Genomic DNA, 18053 nt, shown 5'->3' with positions numbered 1-18053 from the left:
CGGGCGGGGGAGGCCGGGCAGAGCCACAGGGGAGCCCCACCCGCCCGCCTGGCCGGCCCGGCCCTCCAGGGGTCGGCGGGAGTGTTTTTGGTGATTTGCAAGTGATGTACACGCATAAATTTATTCTCCACCTCTTTCCACAAAGTACCATTCAAAATAATGTCCTTTTCTTTCTTAAAATACACGTTTGTTATTGTAAATTTACATCCCGTCTTATTAAATAAGTGGTACTCTGTGCAAAGAGTTCTGATTTACAAAATTATTAAACATTCAAAAGTCTTTTAGAAAAAGCTACAGGTCAAAGAAGGGGAGGGCAGGTCAGCAGGACCCTCGGGAGTGGCCTGTGCCCGGCCCCGGCTGGCCGCACGCCCACCGCCCGCCCACCCGCGGTGCCTCCCACAGCGCCCAGACGGGGATGGTTCATAGAAAACGGGGAAGAGGAACGTCCCCGAGAAAGAATCACAGAAGTACGCGAGGGTCAGAATAAGTTAAGTCGGGACAATATACAGACATGTACAGCATCGACACCAAGGACGAGGCGGGCGCGGCTCAGTCGATGTCGCTGAGGTCGCTGGCCGGCTCCCCGTGCACGCGGCTCAGGTGGGTCATGGCGCGGTCGAAGGCGATGCGCACGGCTTTGCGGATGCTCGAGTTCCGCCCCTCCATCATCTTCAGCTTGTCTATCGTCTCGTCGATGCCGAGGGGGACCATCTTGGACTTGGGGAGCCACTGCCTTTGGACGGAGACAAAGGGGCGGTCTGAGGCACGTGGGCGGAGGCCTCCTCGGAGGGTGGCCAGGGCCGTGGGGGCCCAGGGGGTCACAGAAGCCACAGGCCCGCCCCAGCGCATCCCGCCTCCCACCGCTGCCCCAGCCTCCATCGGGCCCCTTGCAGGACAGCGCCGTGCAGGGGCAGCTGGGCACGGCCAGGGGCGCCTCTGAGCCGCTGCCACACATCCCCGGCCTCAGCCTGCGGCAGCCACCACCACCACCTCCACACAGGGCAGGGCTCACGGCCCCAGCCGCGGGACACAGACCCACACGGCCAAGGCACGGCGGGAGGGGAGGGTCAGGCGGGGCACCGAGTCCTCCATGACTCCAGGCAAGCAGGGAGGAGGTGGCCGGGAGGGCCATTCCAGGGCCTTCAAGGGTGCCCAGAACTGGGTCTCCATCCACCCAGGGGCCTCGGGGCCAGGCTGGCCAGCGTGCCGCGTGCAGCGGGGACCCGCCGGCACTCACCAGCTTCTCTTGTTGTCAAAGAACAGAACCAGAAAGAGCTTCTCGTCCGCCTTCGTCTGCATGTGCTCCCCGATCTTCAGCACATCCAGAGGTGGGGCGGGGATGGTGACCCCGTTGTGGTGGCCAGGCACACGCGGCATCTTGGGGTCGATGATCTGCCGGGGGTGGACGTGCGCGGTCAGCTCCCCCGCCAGGCCCGCCCGCCCGTCCCTCCCCGCCCGCTCCCGCCGCCGGCCGGGCCCGTGGCTCACCAGGGCCGGGTAGGAGGGGTAGCCGCTGCACTTGGCCCACACGACTTTGAGAGGCTCGAGCACGGAGGCGGCCGCGTCCGTCGAGATCCACATGCTGTTCTGACCGACCTCTGGGGAAGGGAGGGCAGCGGTGAGCGGCGGGCAGGGCGCCAGGCCGGGCAAGAGCCGGCTCCCCCGTTCCGACGCGGCCCCCACAAGCCCGGGACTCACCAGCGGCGATCCGGGCGGCTTTGGCATAGTTGCCGTTCTCGATGCACGAGATGAGCTCGCTGCGGTCCTCCAGCGTGTGCCGCCGGACCAGGGCCGGCTTGCCCCGTCCACACTTGGGCGTGCTGAAACTGGGGGGAGGACAGGCTCAGAGGTGCTGGGGGTGCGTGCACACCCGGACACACTCAAGCTGGCGGGAAGGGGAGTAGGCCAGGGGCGCTGAGGTGTGGGCCGGTGCCAAGGTGCTGTGAGTATTGAGGTGCTGAGGTGCCGAGGAGAGGGAGTGCTGAGGTGTGGGATGCTGGGGTGGGGAGGCGTGGGAATACTGAGGTACTGAGGTATGGAGGTGCTGGAGCCTGAGACACGAGGGGACTGAGGTGCAGGGGTGCTGAGGCGGGGGTTACTGAGATATGGGGACCCTGAGGTGCTGAGATGTGGAGGTGCTAAGGTGTGGGGATGCTGAGGTGCTAAGCTGCTGAGGTGTGGGATGGGTGCTGAGGTATGGGGATGTGGGGTCTGCTGAGGTGCGGGAGTGCTGAAGAATGGAGGTGCTGAGATACTGGGGTACTGGGGTGCCAAGGTGTGGGGATGCTGCGATGCCGAGGTACTGAGGCATGGGGATGCTGAAGCACAGAGGTATGGGGTGCTGAGGTGCCGTGGGATGGGCTGCTGAGATGCTGAGGTGAAGGGGTACAGAGGTACTAAGGTATGGGGGTACTGAAGCACAGAGGTATGGAGGTCCTGAGGTGCTGAGGTGCAGGGATCCTGAGGACTGAGGTATTGGGGTGCCGAGGAGTGGAGGTGCTATGGTGCTGAGATGTGGTAATACAGAGGTGCTGAGGCGTGGGGCTACTGACATGCTGAGACGTGAGGGTGCTGAGGTACCGAGACACTGAGGTGTGGGGAGGTGCTGAGATATGGGGGTGCTGAGGTGGTGAGGCGTGGGGATGCTGAGGTATGGGAAGGGTGCTGAGATGTGAGGGTGCTGAGGCGTGGGGATACTTAAGTGCTGAGATGTGGGGTGCCCAGGTGCTGAGGTATGGGGTGCCGAGGGGTGGGAAAGGTGCTGAGGTACCGAGGTGTGGGGCGCTGAGGTGATGACGCACGAGGGTGGTGAAGCGCGGGGTGCTGAGGTATGTGGGTGCTGAGATTAAGGGGCTGCCAGGGTGTGGGGGACACTGAGGTATTGAGGTATGAGGTGCTGAGGTGAAGGGTGCTAAGGTGTGCGGATGGTGCAGTGCTGAGGTACTGAGGTCTGGGGGTGCTGAAGTGCAGAGGTGTGGGTTGCTGAGGCGCTGAGGTGTGGGGGTGCGGAGGCGTGGGGATCCTGAGGCGCGGAGATGTGGGGTGCTAAGGCACGAGGGCCCTTGGGACCGTGCTTCCTGATCAGCCATGGGCCCCCTTGGAGGAAGAGCAGGGAGGGAAGGGAAGGGGCCTCACCTCGAGTCACAGAGCGGGCCGCTGCTGGACGACAGGCTGGACTCAGAGGCACAGCGGCGCCGGGGTGGGGCTTTTCTCCCCAGGGCATTGCCCAGTTCCTGCTCCTGCTCCTGCTCGCTCCGGGCACCCCCAAAGCCATTGGTCAGACCTGCAACACAGCACACGAGTCCCGAGCTGAGCGAGGGGCCTGCGGAGGGCTGCAGCATCACTCCACAGAGCCCGCACAGTCTCCTGGTCTCCTGCTGACGTGCCCTGCTGGCCGGAGCCCCTGTCCCCCACAGCGGACTAGCCCACGTGGAGGAAGGGCAGCCCCAAGACAGTTGTGGCCTCCCCAGGAAAAGCAATTACGGACACAAACTCCCGCTCCCCGAAGGAGCCAGCCAGGCTACCCTGAGCCCGTGGTGCCCCCAGTTCTCAGTACAAGCGGACGGGTGGCGCCCTGTCCCCCAGGAGCTCAAGCTCACAGGGTCCCCACAACCCCAAGGCACTCGACAACACGCAGGGACAGTGCTGCAGTGCCAGAGAAGGCTCAGCTCTGAGCCAACCCTGAACCGCAACTCCGCTGGCCGAGACAGACCTGTCAGAGGCCTGTCCCGTGTCAGGACAGGAAGGCGCGGCAGCCACCGCGCCCCCACGGCTGAAGGGTGTGATCCCTTCGGAATCCTGCTTGGAACCCCTTCTCGAGAAAGGCTCCGACCAAGGCCCACACGTGCCTGCACCTCCTGCCTCGGCCACACCCAAGATGGCACAGCATCTCCACAAGCCCGGCCACGCGCCCGGGTAGGCAGCTCTGGACAGCAGAGTCCCCGCAAGTCCCAACCCAGTGTGACCCAGGGGCAGCCTCCCCGCTCTCGGGACACGACGGGCTCCCCCAGAAGCAGAGACACCCCAACTCTAAGGCAGGCAAGACAGAGACAGAGATGGACTGAGTGCTGCCCGTAACCTCCCTGTGAGAAGGGGCTGGCCAGGCAGGGTCCCCCTGTGCCCCCCAGAAGCAGGAAGACCGCCTGTCCAGGGACCAGACAGCTGGCCACAAAGCCCGAGGGGCTGCGATGCTGCACAGCCTCTGCCAAACCCAAGGGCCCAACGGCCACCTGCAGCACGGGCTGGGCCCCGGGACAGGTGTGCCAGGCACCCGAAGAGGCGAGTGAAGCGGGAGGGGCGTGGGCGGACGGGCCTTCCACAGACACCATCTCAAGGTCACGCTACCATGGGAGCACCCGGCGCACCCATGGGGAAGAGGGAGAGCCCGCCCCGCGCCAGACGCCCCCTCGACTACTACAAGAGGAAGACAGAAGGCCGCGAGGAGGAGCAGGCATCCCTCTCGGGGCCGCCCTGGGGCCCTGCCCCGAGACTCAAGCCTGAGGGGCCACGGGCACCACCAGACACACACCTGCAGCTCAAAGCCCAGCCGAACCCCATGAGCCCCGTGCCACCCCGCTGCTGCGGCCCAGGAGCTCTGGGGTCTGCCCGCTGGCACGGGGGCCGCGCTGGGGTCCAGCCTGGTACCCTTCGCCCACTCCTTCCTCGGCACGATGCCCTCTCAGACCCACTTCCTGCCGAGAGAGCCGCTAAGCGACCTTCCCAAGGTCATCAGGGCGACAGCAGCAGCTGCTTGCCTGCCCTCGGGGGAGAGCCAGGCCGAGCCGCAGGTATCCGGCCAGGTGGACTAGGGCAGTGGCTGGAGCTGCCGAGGAGCTTCCCAGGCCGGGCCGTCCGCGGCAAACAGCTCACACCAGTGTCCAGCAAGAGGCGCCAGAGGCTCCCGCACGCCCGCTCGCCGTCTCTCGGCCCTACAGAACCTTCCAGATGAGCCCAGGGATGGGCCAAGCGGGCAGGTGGGCTGCGCATGCCGAGGGGGGGGCCCCAGGCTGCGCTAGGCCTCTCGGAGCACTGGGCAGAGCTGTTCTTCGGTCGACAAGATCGGACCGGACTCTTGGCAGCAGAACTGCATTCTCGGTGCGCGTCCCAGCCTCTCAATACGACACACAAGCTCAGCAAGACAGACCCGGCCCCGTGTGGGCCTGGACGGGAAGACGTTCTGCGGGACAGCCACCACAGCGGCGGCTCCCGAGGAGACGGAGAGAGAAGGAAAGGGAGGAGGGAGGCAGAGCGCAGCGCCCAGAAGGCCGCACAACCACTGTCCAGCAGTGCGCCTGGCCTGCGGCCCCAGTCACTTCAGGCCCTGCTGTCCCCGAGGGGGCAGGCCAGAGTCCCGGTCCTGGAGCAGCTGGACTAACAGCCACGCCTATGCCGAGGGAGGGGCCTCGGCCCAGGACACGTCCCGGGCAGGCAGGGCACGGCGTTCCTCCTGGGGCGTCTGGCTGACTTTAGAGGGGCGGATGGGGAGGGGCAGTCTCCTCCGAGCGCTGGAGTTTGTGTTTGGTTAGAGGACGGCTTAACCGAGGCTCCAGCGGCATCCGCAAGAATTAGGTGAACTGCAAGGAGGCAGTGATCGCTCTGCGTTCCAAAACGACTGCTTAGCAGAAGTCCAGTCCAGGTTGAGTAAGAGAAAATTATTAGGATCCAAAGAGTGAATTACCCAGCATGTTAGTAGTTAAAATGAGAACCTGGAAAACAGCGAAAAAGCCATTTAGTCTGACTGGAAAGCAGGAGCGAGCTGCACAGCCCGAGGACAAGAGAGACCCCTCGCCCGCCCCCTCCCGCCTGCCCCGCCCCGCCCGGTCCACAGCAATCATGCAGCAGGGTTCAGGGCTCGCAAGAGAAGAGGCTACAACGGCCGGAGAAGCAGGGCAGTGCGGAGGGCTCGTGCCTAGCATCAGCCAGCCCGGGCCCGGCCCCTGGCACCCAGTGTGGTCCCAAGCACTGCCAGGAGTGAGTCCTGAGTGCCGAGAAGAGGCCGTGGCACCGCTGAAGGAGCAGCCGAGGAGAAAGTGTGGAGGCGCAGGGAAGCTCTGATCCACAGGCCCCGCGAGGAGGCCGTGTGGCCGGCCGCTCAGAACTCCCCAGCCCGCGGAGGGACATCAGAACCCCCCGAGGCAGCGAGCGCAGAGATGGATCTTAGGATCAGAAGGTTCAGACACCGCCACTCCAAGCAGGAGACTCAGGGAGAGCAGACACGGGCAGCGTGGAAAGCAGAAACACGCGGGCGAGGCCCTCTGCGGCGCTCACGGCCCACGAGCACCCCGTCTCGGGCACCACGGAAACCCACAGACCCTGCCACGCAGGAAGCAGACAGACAGCAGACCACCACACTGGCCCTAGGAGGCCCCCAGGCCCCTGTGCTGCGGCCAGGCTGCAAGGGCGTTCGTCACCGAACCCCAGTGCTTGAACACCCACAGCAACGCACCTGAGCGCTGCCACAAGCCCGGCGAGGCTGGAGTCTCACACTAAATGGGAGCGGTAATACCGGGCTTGATCCAGGCGCCCATATGGTCCTCCGAGCCCACCAGGAGTCATCCCTGAGCACGTGGGGATGACAAAGAAAAGGGGGAGGGGCAAAGCAGGCCATAGTACACGCGAGGAAAACCCCATTTGTACCGTGACAAGTCACATTTCACATTTCTCCGTGTCTACACCCCATCAACCCAAAGGCGGCTTCACATCACTCAGATGCTAGGCGGTTTTGAAAGAAACAAGATGGGGGAGGGTGGCCCACCATGCGATGCTCAGGGGCTACTACTGTCTCTGCCTCTGCCCTCAGGGATATCATTCCTGGCGGTGCTCAGGGGACCATAGGGGACACCAGGGACAGAATCTGGGTCCAGGGCATACCAGGCAAGCGCCTTGCCCGCTGTACTATCTCTTCAGCCCCTGAAACAAATGATTAAAAGCACCCACTCAGGGAACAGGGAAACGGCTCCAAGGGCTGAGGTGCATGTCAGGAGGTGCCAGCACTGCATCATCCCCCAAACCTGACGGGCTACCGCCAGGTGTGGCTCCAAGTCAGAAACACAGAAACAGAACGTCAAGCCAGAGACCCAACACTCTTTTGCTCACATGTGCAAGGCTGGACGCACCATCCCCAGCACCCACAGAAACAGCACAGACTGAAAAGCGCCTCAATTTCCATCCCAGCCAGCGTGAGAACGTCTACAAACAACATCCAGGTCAAGGCTTCCTTGCCGGTGGATCTCTTCCCCCTTTTCCGAAGCCAGGATGGCACACACGCGCAAGGCCAGTGCTCCACCATGGAATCACAGCCCTGACTCCTTCAAATTAAGGAAACATACACTGGGAAGGGGGCCAGACCCCACGCAGGGATCGAGGGCTCCAACTCCCAGCTCACTGCAGTGCTCAGGGATCCAGCAGGGCCAGGGTCAAATAGAGGCTGCCACATCCGATCGCGGGCTCCAGGCCGCCACGCTGTCTCCCAGCCGCGCAGGCGACATTCTTAAGAAACAGACTCCTCTGTGCCCACAAGAACGAAGAGGGCCCAGCGTGGGCTCCAGCAGACGACCACACATCAGGCCCACAAGACAGACACACGGCACCCGGGCCCAGCCCCAGCTCCCTGCTGAACCCACGCCACGAAAGCAGACGCGGGAGCCCACGGACCTGGAACACACATGGACCTGAGCTGGGCAGGGCCAACCACCTCTAGAGCAGGGCAAGCGCCCCGCGTGTCCAGCGCTGCCCACGCGTGTGGGCGAGTCCAAGAAGTTTCCAGGCACACAGGCCGCAGCACGGAGTTTCGGCGACTCAAGGGCGAGGCCAAGTTCCCGAGTGGGTGGGTGGGTGAAACAGACTCACGGACCCACGGGGGGAGCACAGTGCTGAGGCGCTGCCCCCGTCTCCTGCTGGCCACCCCGAGCAGGTGCGGCGTGTCGGGGCCCAGGCACGCGCCACAGACAGAGGCCAGCCTGGGTGCCCCCTGCTGTCCCAGAGGGGGAGGTGCGCCCCTGTCCCCAGCAGGGCCACCCCAGTCACCTCAGGCACCATGGCCACCACAGAGACCGTCCAAGAAAAGCTCCCCCGTCCGTGTGTACGCACACCCACCCACACGGGCCCGGCGGCCCCGCAGCGGCCTGACAGACCCCCACCCCAGCAGCCCCCCAGGCATTTACCTGTGTCCAGGCGCTTTCCCGGGGACCCCTCCTCCACCTCGGAGTCTCCGCAGGTGCTCCGCGACCTTTTTCTTGGCTGCAGAAGAGTCTCCAACCTCGGAAGGACTACAGACAAAAAGGTTTTGGTCCCTAGCTGAGGAGAAGTTGGCTGGGTTTCAGTGTTCTTGGCAGACTTTGGGGGGCTTACACTTTTCGGTTTGCAGAAGAGAACAGAGGCGCGTCTGTTTACATCGCTTGCTGGCTCCGCCACCGCGGAGGCCGCCGCCGGCGCATCGCCACTACTGGCGAGAGTGGGCTCTGGAGGGTGTCCGAGTGCCAGGGCGCTCTGAGTGCAAGTGCTATGTGATGCATTATCAAATGTGACTCTTTTGAATAGTTTACTCTGCTCGGGGTGGAGTTCTACTGGTTTGAGGGTTGGTGGTTCTGAATTAGTCTCCGAGTTTGAAGGAAGAGGTAATGCATCTGATGGTTCAAGTTTAGGGGGAGATTTATCTCCTGAAAAAATTATAAATAAAGTGATTTTTGAAAACTGATAAGTATAAAGGCTATTTATTATAAAACTTACTACAAATGTGAAGTCCACCAATACACTAAACCAATCAAGGACACACAGCGTCACACGAGGAGCGAGTCTGCTGCGCGGGGAGGCCACGGAGCTCAGGCCCGGGGCGCAGGCGGCGGGAGGGCAGGTCTCCCTCGCCAACCAAAACCCATCACACGAGTTCAGAACCGCGCCTGCAACCCATCACCACTTACCTCCAGGAAGGAAAAAGGCTTCCCGCACGCCAGCCTGCCCACTAGAGCTGGCAGGGCCGCAGGGCAGCCCCGGCCAGGCAGGTGCGGGAGCAGCAGGGGGCCTCAGCTAGAGCAGCCCCCGCTCACCTCTGGGGGCGCCAGCGGCCAGTGCGGCGTCTTAGGGGCCTGTGCGCTCATCTGACTTCACGAGCCTTTCAGAGAAGACTTTAAACCTTACAAAGCTTTCAAAAATCACTGGCGTGAAACAGAAGTGTGGAGACGGGGCCCTTTCCAGGCCAGCCCAGGGCTGCACTGGGCCCACACCGGCAGCGCCGTGCTTCGGGCTCAGAGCATGAGACACGGAAGCGAAGGAGACGGGCCTAAACAGGGTGCGTTGTCCTGAGAAGGCCGGTCGGCTGGTTTTTACAGAACCTGCAGGCTACAGCAGGTGGCTGGAATGCGAAAAGCTCATCACTGGAATTCCCAGCAACTCTGAAACTCTCAAAACGCTACATTCAGACTCAAGACTTCTAGGTGTGAGGCAATTGTTTCAGTGGCTTCTGAAGCCGAGGCAGGACAGCAGGTGAGGCCAGAGGACGCAGGGCCGGGCGGGAGACGGCTGCTCGGGCCTCGAGCACGGGAGCACCCTACAGGCCTCAGCACAGTGGGAGCTGCGCCTTCTGCCCAGGCGGCTCCCACGGAGACAGCGCCGAGGGCTCAGACTGCGTGCCTGCGGGCTGGCCTGCCACGTGGGCGTCTGCACCACAGGGGGCATCCGAGAGACAGGAGGCGGCTCTCCCCACAGCCCCAGTCTCCGACCGGGGTCTAAGTGGCTTTCAGGGGGGCCGCCCGCCCCTCGCTTCCAGACCCCCAGGGTGCATGGACCTGGCCGCCTCCCCTCCCCTCCCCTCCAGACTCCTCGCTGAGCTTCCTGCTCTTCTCCGCCAGAACCCCAGCAAGCTCTCCTGACCCCAGGGCTCCCTGAGTCCAGCAGAAGCCGCAGCCTGAGTCCCGCTGGGCACTGCCTGTTCCCCGTCCAGACCCCAGCGGAAGGGCCGCCTCAGCTCAGCGCCTGGGCAGCCTGCAGCCCCCTTCAGAGCCAGCCACACACGAGTGGGGGCCACACTTGCCCCCACAGCCCTGCCACCAAGACCTGACTAAGCCTCTGCCCAGGGTAGGGCAGGGCAGGGCAGGGCCACACCTCTCCGGCCACCACACACGCCACACCCACGTGCCGCACACGGAATGTGCTGAGGGCAGGTGCCAGAGAGACGGGGCAGGCGAAGGCTCCTGTCTTGTGTGCGGCCAGTTGGGGTTCAATCCTGGGCACCACATATGACCCCCAGGTACGGCCGGGTCTGACCCAAGCCCCACCCACCCCCACCAAAAAAAAACCTGGTGAGCAGACAAAGGACAGTGGTCGGGAGCAGAGGCCCCAGGAGAGGCCTGGGCCCCGAGCAGTGCGCACACAGGGGCCAAGGTGGGCCCTGCGCCCTCCAGACCCACAGCTGAGGTGTGACGGGTACAGGAAGTTGCTCACAGGAGCTGTGGTGGCCGGCAATCACCGCCACATCGCACCGAGTGCCATGAGAGACACTCGGATGAGTGACTCGATGCCGCTGAGTCTGGAACCCTAAAAACCAGCATCTGGGACCCCCACCTCCCAGACAACGTGACCATGTGCAAGGAGTGTCCTGGCCTCTGGCAAGTCTAGGAGCCAACGTCCACCCCGGGAGCTTGCTCCACAAAACAGCGGAGTTTAAAGTGTGGCCACAAGCCCCATGTCCCAGCACCATCCCGGCCTAAGGGCCCCTGCTCGCACCTGTAGGGCACCTGGGCCTGACCACAGCCACCCAGCCCAGCACCCAGGCTATTCAGGGCACCCACAAGGCAGCAGATTGGGCCAACGCTCTCCAACTAGAGAGTCCCACACCTGCGCCATCTCCGAGACCCCGAGAAACAGCCCGGCAGATAATCTGCCAGAGCCAGGCTGCCCAGAGCGTGTGTGACAGACAGGAGCCCAGTGCTCTGCGCACCACATGCCCCTCCCTCAGACCACCTCCCCCTCACTGTCCCAGGGCACCCGGTGACCCCCTCAGCCTTCACGCACACACACTTCTCCAAACAGAAGCAGGCGCTGGCTCTCCTCCACTACTCGGGACCGTCCTGCATACAGGTGTCCCTCTGTCAAGTGACCCTCAACTAACTTTTTTTTTTTTGGGAGGGGGAGTCCTGTGTCCTCTTTAGACTTGGAGCCTGTCTGCCTCTCCCCACACACTCATGGCTCATGTCCAAGCACACCCTCCAGAGAACGGCGGATCACTCCGGCCGGGTGCGAGGCCCATTGGACTCGCGCTTGAGGAGACAGATCTGGCGTGTCCACAGACGTCCCCCCCCTTGCTCTTCACACAGACAGGGTGTGGGTCATCTCGGCCAGGGCAGTCTGGACTCCAAGAGGAAGTGGCCTCCCCAGGGGTGCAATGGGCCTGCACTGGGGGCCGCAAGGGACCCCAGTCTGCCTTCCAGGCCCGAGAGCCAAGTCCTATGTGTCCACCCAGGATGGCCCACCCATGCTCCAGAGCCGGCCTCTTGTCCAGACACCCCAACAAGGAAAGAAATGGGCATCAACAAGACAAGAGCCAGAAACGACTCCTGGCTGAGGGCACACATGGTCAGTCCTTCAAGGGCGGGGACCAGGTGCAAGGCCACGGGCGGCAACACCTGTACCATACAGCCTGCAGGTGCTCACAGATGCACACAGGTGCAGCCACCGCACAGAGTGGACAGGCATGCAAGTGTGTGCAGTGTGTGCAGGTGTGGATATGCAGGTGTGCGCACATGCATGTGCAAGTGTGTACATCCAAGTATGTGCACTCTCGCCTGTGCATGTACATGTAAGTGCACGTGCGTGCGAGTACGCACGTGTGCGTGCACGAGTGTGTATACGCAGGTGTGTGCATGCGTGTACGAGTGGTGTGTGCATGTCCACGTGTGTGCGTGTGCAAGTGTGTGTACAAGTGGTGTGATACATGTACGTGTGTGTGCATGCGCATGTCTGCACTGACTGATACTTCTGCTACTATCTGGGCAAGCAGGACCACTTCAGAAGTTCCTCCCTTGGCCATGGCCAGCTGGAGCAGGCAGGGTCTAACTCCATCCTGTGGCTGAGTGTGGCCCTAGAGGGGAGTGGGCGGGCCTCCAAGTGCCGTGCCCACACTGGCCATCTCCGAGCGCGACACTGGTTCTCCTGGTCAACCTGACACCCACACAGCGACACTGCACCATTCTCCCACATAGACCCGAGACACACTTCCACCATCCCTGCAGTGCCCAGGAAGGAGGCGCTCTGACGGCTCCCTTAAGAGAGGAGACCCTATGCCCTCCCAAACGTCCAGGAGTGGGTGAGACCAAACTGGGTGTGATGGGGCACAAGGCAGAGGGCATGTGCCTGTCACTGAGCAGGGCACACACTGGCAGGGACAAGCCACCTCCACGCTCAGTCACTCGGGGTGTGAGGAAGAGCCGCATCTCTCTTTAGAACTTCGTAAGACCAAGTTGAAAAAACAAACTTCACACTGTGCCTCCAAAACAAGGGACGTGCCGGAAGCAGCATAGGCTCGAACCGCCTCTGAGGGGGGCTGGGGTCCCAGTGCCACCGCAGGGGCCGCGGGACGCAGTGAGAGGACACGCAGTCAGTGTGCTTACCTCCGTCCCCTGTCTCCTGCCCGGGCAGCGTGCTTTCCTCTTCGAGGGTTCCAGTACCTGACTCGGCGGGCGGGGGCTGGCTGTGCTGCTGACTCAGTTTATTACGAAGGATAGCAATCTCTTTTTTTAATAACTTGGCCCGTTTGCTCCGAGACCCGCTGGACTTCATGGCACACGTGAGGTCCAGTTTGTCCAGCAACTCTCTCAGCTGCTCCTCCAGCACCATGTGGGCCCTGTTGGCCGGGTTCAACAATCTGTCCACTGCAACCAAAGAACACGGCATTAGGAGCCACAGGAACTGCCAGGCCCCGGCCCTTCCAAGCCCGCCGGTCAAGGCACCCAGGCTGGCCGTGGACCAGAACAGCTGAGGACCCCACTGGGTGCCTCAAAGGTCCTTCCACCTCCGCGGACGGAAGGAGTGAGGGACTCCCCCACGCGCTTTGGTGATCCCGGAGGAGTTTCTGCCCCAGCCAGGCAGCCACAAGGACCAGCTGCAGGCCACTGTCCCCCATGGAAGCAGCAGCCCGCAGTCAGCAAGAATCCGGCACAAAGGCCTGAGGCCAGAGCACCACGACAGAAGGAGAGGCCAGCTCGCACTCCCAGCCCACCCTAACCAGGCCGTGTCCACGTCTGGACTCACAGGCCACCCACGTCATCGTGTGATTCATCAAAACTGGGCTGGTGGGTGTGGGCGTGACCCATGGCAGAGGGCAGACATGTGCACAGGGGAGGTCCTGGGTTCTGTCCCCGACCAAAAGGTAACACTCAGGAGGCCAGAGCAATAGTTCATGGGCAGGGCACTGGTCTTACATGCAGACGACCCAGGTTGAATCCCAGGTGTCCTTTATGGCCCCCCACAAGCTCTGCCAGGTGTGACCCCTGAGTAGAGAGCCAGGAGTAACCCCTGAGCAATGCCAAATGTGGCCCCAAGTTGTTTTTTAATCCCCTAGAAATTTTAGTTTTAGCAAAACACCAAAACGTCTTAAGTACAAGTTAACATCACATCTTGTGAGGTGCTGAGCAATACTTCCCTAGACCTACTAAAGACAAAACTGGTACAAAAGGGCTGGGGAAGAAAAGACCCATGAAGCATCGAGAAGGAAGGGTGTTTCTCAACGACCCCTCAGCTCCCCCAAGGCCACACGTCAACCCCCACGCCACCCAGCTCGGGGTGGGAGAGCATTCCGGTGGAGCGCATGCTGCCATACCGGAGCTCAGCCCGGACAGGCGGGATGTCCCTCCTCCCTACCCCGAAGCACTCCCGGGACGGACCCCTGTGCAAGGAGCCAACATAGTCCTGAGCACTGCTGGGGGTGACCCCAACACCCAAAAGCTAACTTCACGGTTCATCTGGCCTCAGAGACGTTTGTCTACACACACGTCACTGGAACCCTCCAAAGAACAGAGCCACACCCTCTCTCCACTCCATCAGCAGGAGAGGGGCCCAGCAGACATGTCCCTTGTTCGTCTTTAGCAAACTACGTGGGGTGGTCACTCAGGTGACAGACTCCCGGGACTGGAAACCGCTCCCAGCCCGGAGCCCCGTCCATCTGAAGGAGCGCTCACGGGGCCAGAACAGGCAGCCAGACTCTGGGGCCAGGGCAAGGTGCCAACAAGTGCCCCCAGCTTCTCAGAGCGGGGTCGAGTGGGCACACGGCAAGGCGTGTGCTGGGTGTGTCCCGGCACTCTGCAGGGATAGGCCCCTGGAGCTGTGCTGTGAGCCGCAGCCAACAGCCTGCTCTAGCGTCAAGGTGCCCACGCCAGGGTCTGGAGATGGGCGGCAGTGTGCAGGGCAAGCGCATCAAAGCCGTGAGCACTAGCACGGACAGAAACAGGGCTCCCAAACCAAGTGCCCTCGCAGAATCAATCTGCCAAGGAGCTGGTGAGGGCTGGGAGGGCCGCGAGATGGTGGCGGTGGGCTGAGAGCTGGAGCCCGGCATGCCTCTAACTCCTGCTACCAGCAAGAAGACAACCCCTGTGCCCAGATTTTTTTAAAAAAGAGCCTTTTTGGTCCACCAAGGCCCCCCAGCCCATCGTGCCCAGGGCCTCCAGGTAAGAGGAATGGCCAGAAGGGAGGGACTGTGAGGACACAACACACAGGGGCCATCAGGAGGAACCAAAGATCAGTGAAAAGGGCCCCAGGGCCTTGTTTGCTCTGGCCACACCCAGCGATGCCCAGGGGTCAATGGGCTGTGTACCTTGAGCCCGGCCCTCTCAGCCCAGCGAGTCACTTCTCTCTGAACAGGGGTCTCCCCACAAGGAGGGACCCGGGGGCCTCTAGTGCCTCCCTGGCAGATCAGGAGCTGCAAGGGTCACCCAGTAGGCACTGCATGTTCCCGCCCTCCCGCCAGCTCCCTGGTGCTGGAAGTCATGACACCTGGGGCCCCTGGGGCCCCTGGGTCCAAGAGTGCGGAAACCACTTCCTTGACTTGCTCAGGCCGGCCCCGCACGCAGGCCCAGTGCTTACCGTCCTCCCAGGAGAAGGGCCGCCGGGGGGCGGCGGCAGGCCGCTCAGGCAGGTGCATCCCCGTGGCCTCCTCAAAGCCGATGCTGTCCGCCTGGCGCCTGGCCTGCCTCAGGACCACGCCTCCCTGATCACGCAGCCTCACTGCGGCTCTATAAAACACCGTGTCCTTGGCATTGTACTTCATGCAGTTATCTACAATGAGATCAAAATCCTCCTCAAACTCAGTGAGGTTTTTATACCCTTGAGCTTCTAACCGTTTCCTCATTGTGGCAAAGTCCATGGGATGTTTAATGTGATCCAAATAATCTGGCACCTAATTTCGGGAGGAAAAATAGTCATTTACAAACAAAAACCGAGTATTCAACACCCCCCACCCATGAGAATTTCACAGACCCACAAGTGATTCTCCCCAGCCCCAGGGGCACCGTGACCCTCCAACACGCCCCCGGGCCCTGATCCCAGCCCAGTTCCTCTCGCTAGAGCCCGTGCTGGCCCGTGCGTCTGCTGGGCGCCTGCGACGGGGCAGGCGCGGGCACCTAAGTGCCGAGAGGGCCTCTCGGGACGTCCCCGCACTGCAGTCTGCAGTGACGCGTGCCCTCCGCCATGTAAAGGAAGCTCGTGAAAGCGAGGGGCGAAGAGCACACAAGGTCACCCCCCAGTGCCCCCGAGCCCGCGGGCGAGGCAAGCGAGGGCGCGGGCACACCTACCTCCTTCAGGCTCACTGGCTGGGCGAAGATGCGGGCCGGGTCCTTGTCCTGCAGCTGGTCCAGGACAGAGCGCAGCAGCACGGTGAGTGGCGTGAGCCGCAGCTCCAGGGCCATCTGCTCGACCTTGACCTGGGACACCAGAGGCGGCTCAGCACGGGCCCCGCCGTGCGGCCCCACACCCTCGCCTGCCTACCCGCCTTCCAGAGACCCCGCCTGCGGCCCGGGGCGCCAGTCACGGCCAGGGGCCCTGGGGAAGGCGGGCGCGGAGGAGGGCGGCGACGGAGGGCCGGGGGCTGCTCCCCGGGGTCCCCCGCTGCGGCCTCACCTGCTCCCGCTTGAGCTTCTCGCGTTTGCGCAGCAGCTCGATGAGCAGCCGCGCGCGCTCCAGGTCGTGCCGCAGTCGCTGCCAGTACTTGAGCTTCTCTTTGGCCGCCTGGATCTCCTCGTCGTCCTCTCTCTGGGGAGACAGTCGCACGTTCCCTTCAGACAGCGCCCAGGAGGGGCCGAGGCTGAGCCCCGCTCTCCCACAGCCCCCGCGGGGGACCGCCCCGTGCCCGGGCTCCATCCTGCTGACAGCCAGGGCGGGACGGGGCCTCGCAGGCTCAGAAAGGGCTGGCAGGAGCCCACAGTGTGGGCAGCCACCACGCCACGCCCTGACCCAGTGCAAGAAGGGTCACAGTGCGCAGGGTCTCCAGGGACACATTAGCCGTAGCACTTTCTCCCTGGGCCATGAGCACACGGGGCTGGGACTGGGGCCAAGCCCATGCACCCGGACCCAGCCCTGCTGCAGCGCTTCCGGAACTAAATGTCACACAGAACATCTGTCGCACGGACACCAACCGGAGAACCGGGGGGAGGAGAAGGGGGTGGCAGAAGGCTGATGTGTCCCGGCAGCCGAGTGCTACAAAGACTCGCAGTGTCACAGCCCAGAGTGGCCAAGCCTGACCTGGGCTAAGCCAGCAAATTCCTGTAAGGCGCCAACAGGCGGTCCCGTGCTCCTGCTCTCCAAGTGGGATTCCAGCACCTTCTATGTCCGGCCTGGGCCTCCCCAGAAACAGCACCACAATGCTCACGCCTTTCTCCACTGAGCTTCTAACAAGGGTGAGTCAGGGGCCCTGGGGACCAGCATCCCACGTTGGGGGTCCTGGCCCTGGCCCACGGGAGGTTTCAGAGACACACCCCGTCTCAAGGGCCTGGTGCTCCTCTCGGCGGATCGCTCTGCCGACCTCAGGCTCCCCCACCCCCTGCCAGGGAGCATGGCCTCAAGAGGGTGAGCGCAGGGCTCCAGCCAGGATGAGTCCCAGGAAACAAGAAGGGTGGGCTACCCAGCCTGCTCTTGAGGCCCAGTAGGGGAGAAGCACAGCCAAGGGGAGGGCAACCCCAACCAGACCCTGACCAGAACCCAACCAGACCCTGACTAGGACTGACCAGATCCCAAACAACCCCCAACCAGAACCTGACTAGAACCAACCAGACCCAGGCCTGACCCCGACCTGATCCTGACTAGACCCCGGCCAGACCCCGACCAGATCACGACCAGACCTTAACTAGAACCCAACCAGACCCCAACTAAAACCTGACCAGACTCCAATCAGACCCTGACTAGAACCCGACCAGAACCCAACTAGAACCCAATCAGACTCTGACTAGGACCCAACCAGAACCCAACCAGAACCCAACCAGATCCCAACCTCGACCCCAAGCCGTATCCTTGTCGAAACCAAACCAGACCCTAACCAGACCCCAATCAGATCCCAGCCAGCCCTCTCAGCATTCTGCACCAAGACACCAAGTTCTCAGCAATGACACCAGCACCCAGCAGCAATAAAAACAAGGCCACTCAGTCCATGTGGTGGAGTTAGAAAACAAGATTTCACAGTCAGGAGACAATACAGCAGGCAAAGCGTTTGCCTTTGATACCTGGCACTCCGCATGGTCCCCCAAGCACCACCAGGAGTGATCCCTAAGCAGAGGTGGGTGTGGCCCCCAAACCAAAAATTTTAAAACCTTAAAAAAAAAAATCCCTAGAGAAGCCGGTATGCACAAGAGTCATAACAGAGTCGAGTCTGAGTGGGGCTGAAAAAGTCTCATCAGCCCTGAGTATTTGGGGGCCTCGACCCCTAAGCCTGAGTCCGAGTCTGCTCTCAGGGGTCTTCCCTGTTCTGAACCGAGGCTCATTATTCAACACCCCCCACCCATGAGAATTTCACGTACCCACAGAGGCTGAAGCTACAGCTCACCGGGAAAGAGAGCGCTTCCCTGCAGACGCAGAGACAG

General features: G+C 62.4%; 1 protein-coding gene across 3 annotated transcripts in view; it reads right to left on the bottom strand.

Moving 5' to 3' along the window:
• Window positions 1-427: 427 nt before the first annotated feature.
• BRD1 (bromodomain containing 1) overlaps window positions 428-18053 on the bottom strand; it is a 37110-nt gene continuing 19484 nt past the window's right edge. The window contains exons 4-13 of one of the 3 annotated variants that reach the window (XM_056106997.1): window positions 16102-16233; window positions 15777-15905; window positions 15070-15382; window positions 12603-12863; window positions 8163-8657; window positions 3136-3283; window positions 1699-1826; window positions 1489-1598; window positions 1238-1392; window positions 428-733 (exon numbers count right to left, since the gene is read on the bottom strand). In XM_056106997.1, coding sequence (XP_055962972.1) covers window positions 550-733; window positions 1238-1392; window positions 1489-1598; window positions 1699-1826; window positions 3136-3283; window positions 8163-8657; window positions 12603-12863; window positions 15070-15382; window positions 15777-15905; window positions 16102-16233 — 2055 coding nt within the window. In that variant the 3' untranslated portion in view covers window positions 428-549. Of the gene's footprint in view, window positions 734-1237; window positions 1393-1488; window positions 1599-1698; window positions 1827-3135; window positions 3284-8162; window positions 8658-12602; window positions 12864-15069; window positions 15383-15776; window positions 15906-16101; window positions 16234-18053 lie in introns of those variants that run through there. The other 2 variants (XM_056106998.1, XM_056106999.1) reach the window with 2 other exon arrangements.

This window comes from Sorex fumeus, unplaced genomic scaffold (assembly GCF_029834395.1).
Source record: "Sorex fumeus unplaced genomic scaffold, SorFum_2.1 ptg000153l, whole genome shotgun sequence".
NCBI lineage: Eukaryota > Metazoa > Chordata > Mammalia > Eulipotyphla > Soricidae > Sorex > Sorex fumeus.
The sequence above is the reverse complement of the archived record's forward strand: the minus strand, read 5'-3'. Positions and strand labels throughout refer to the sequence as shown.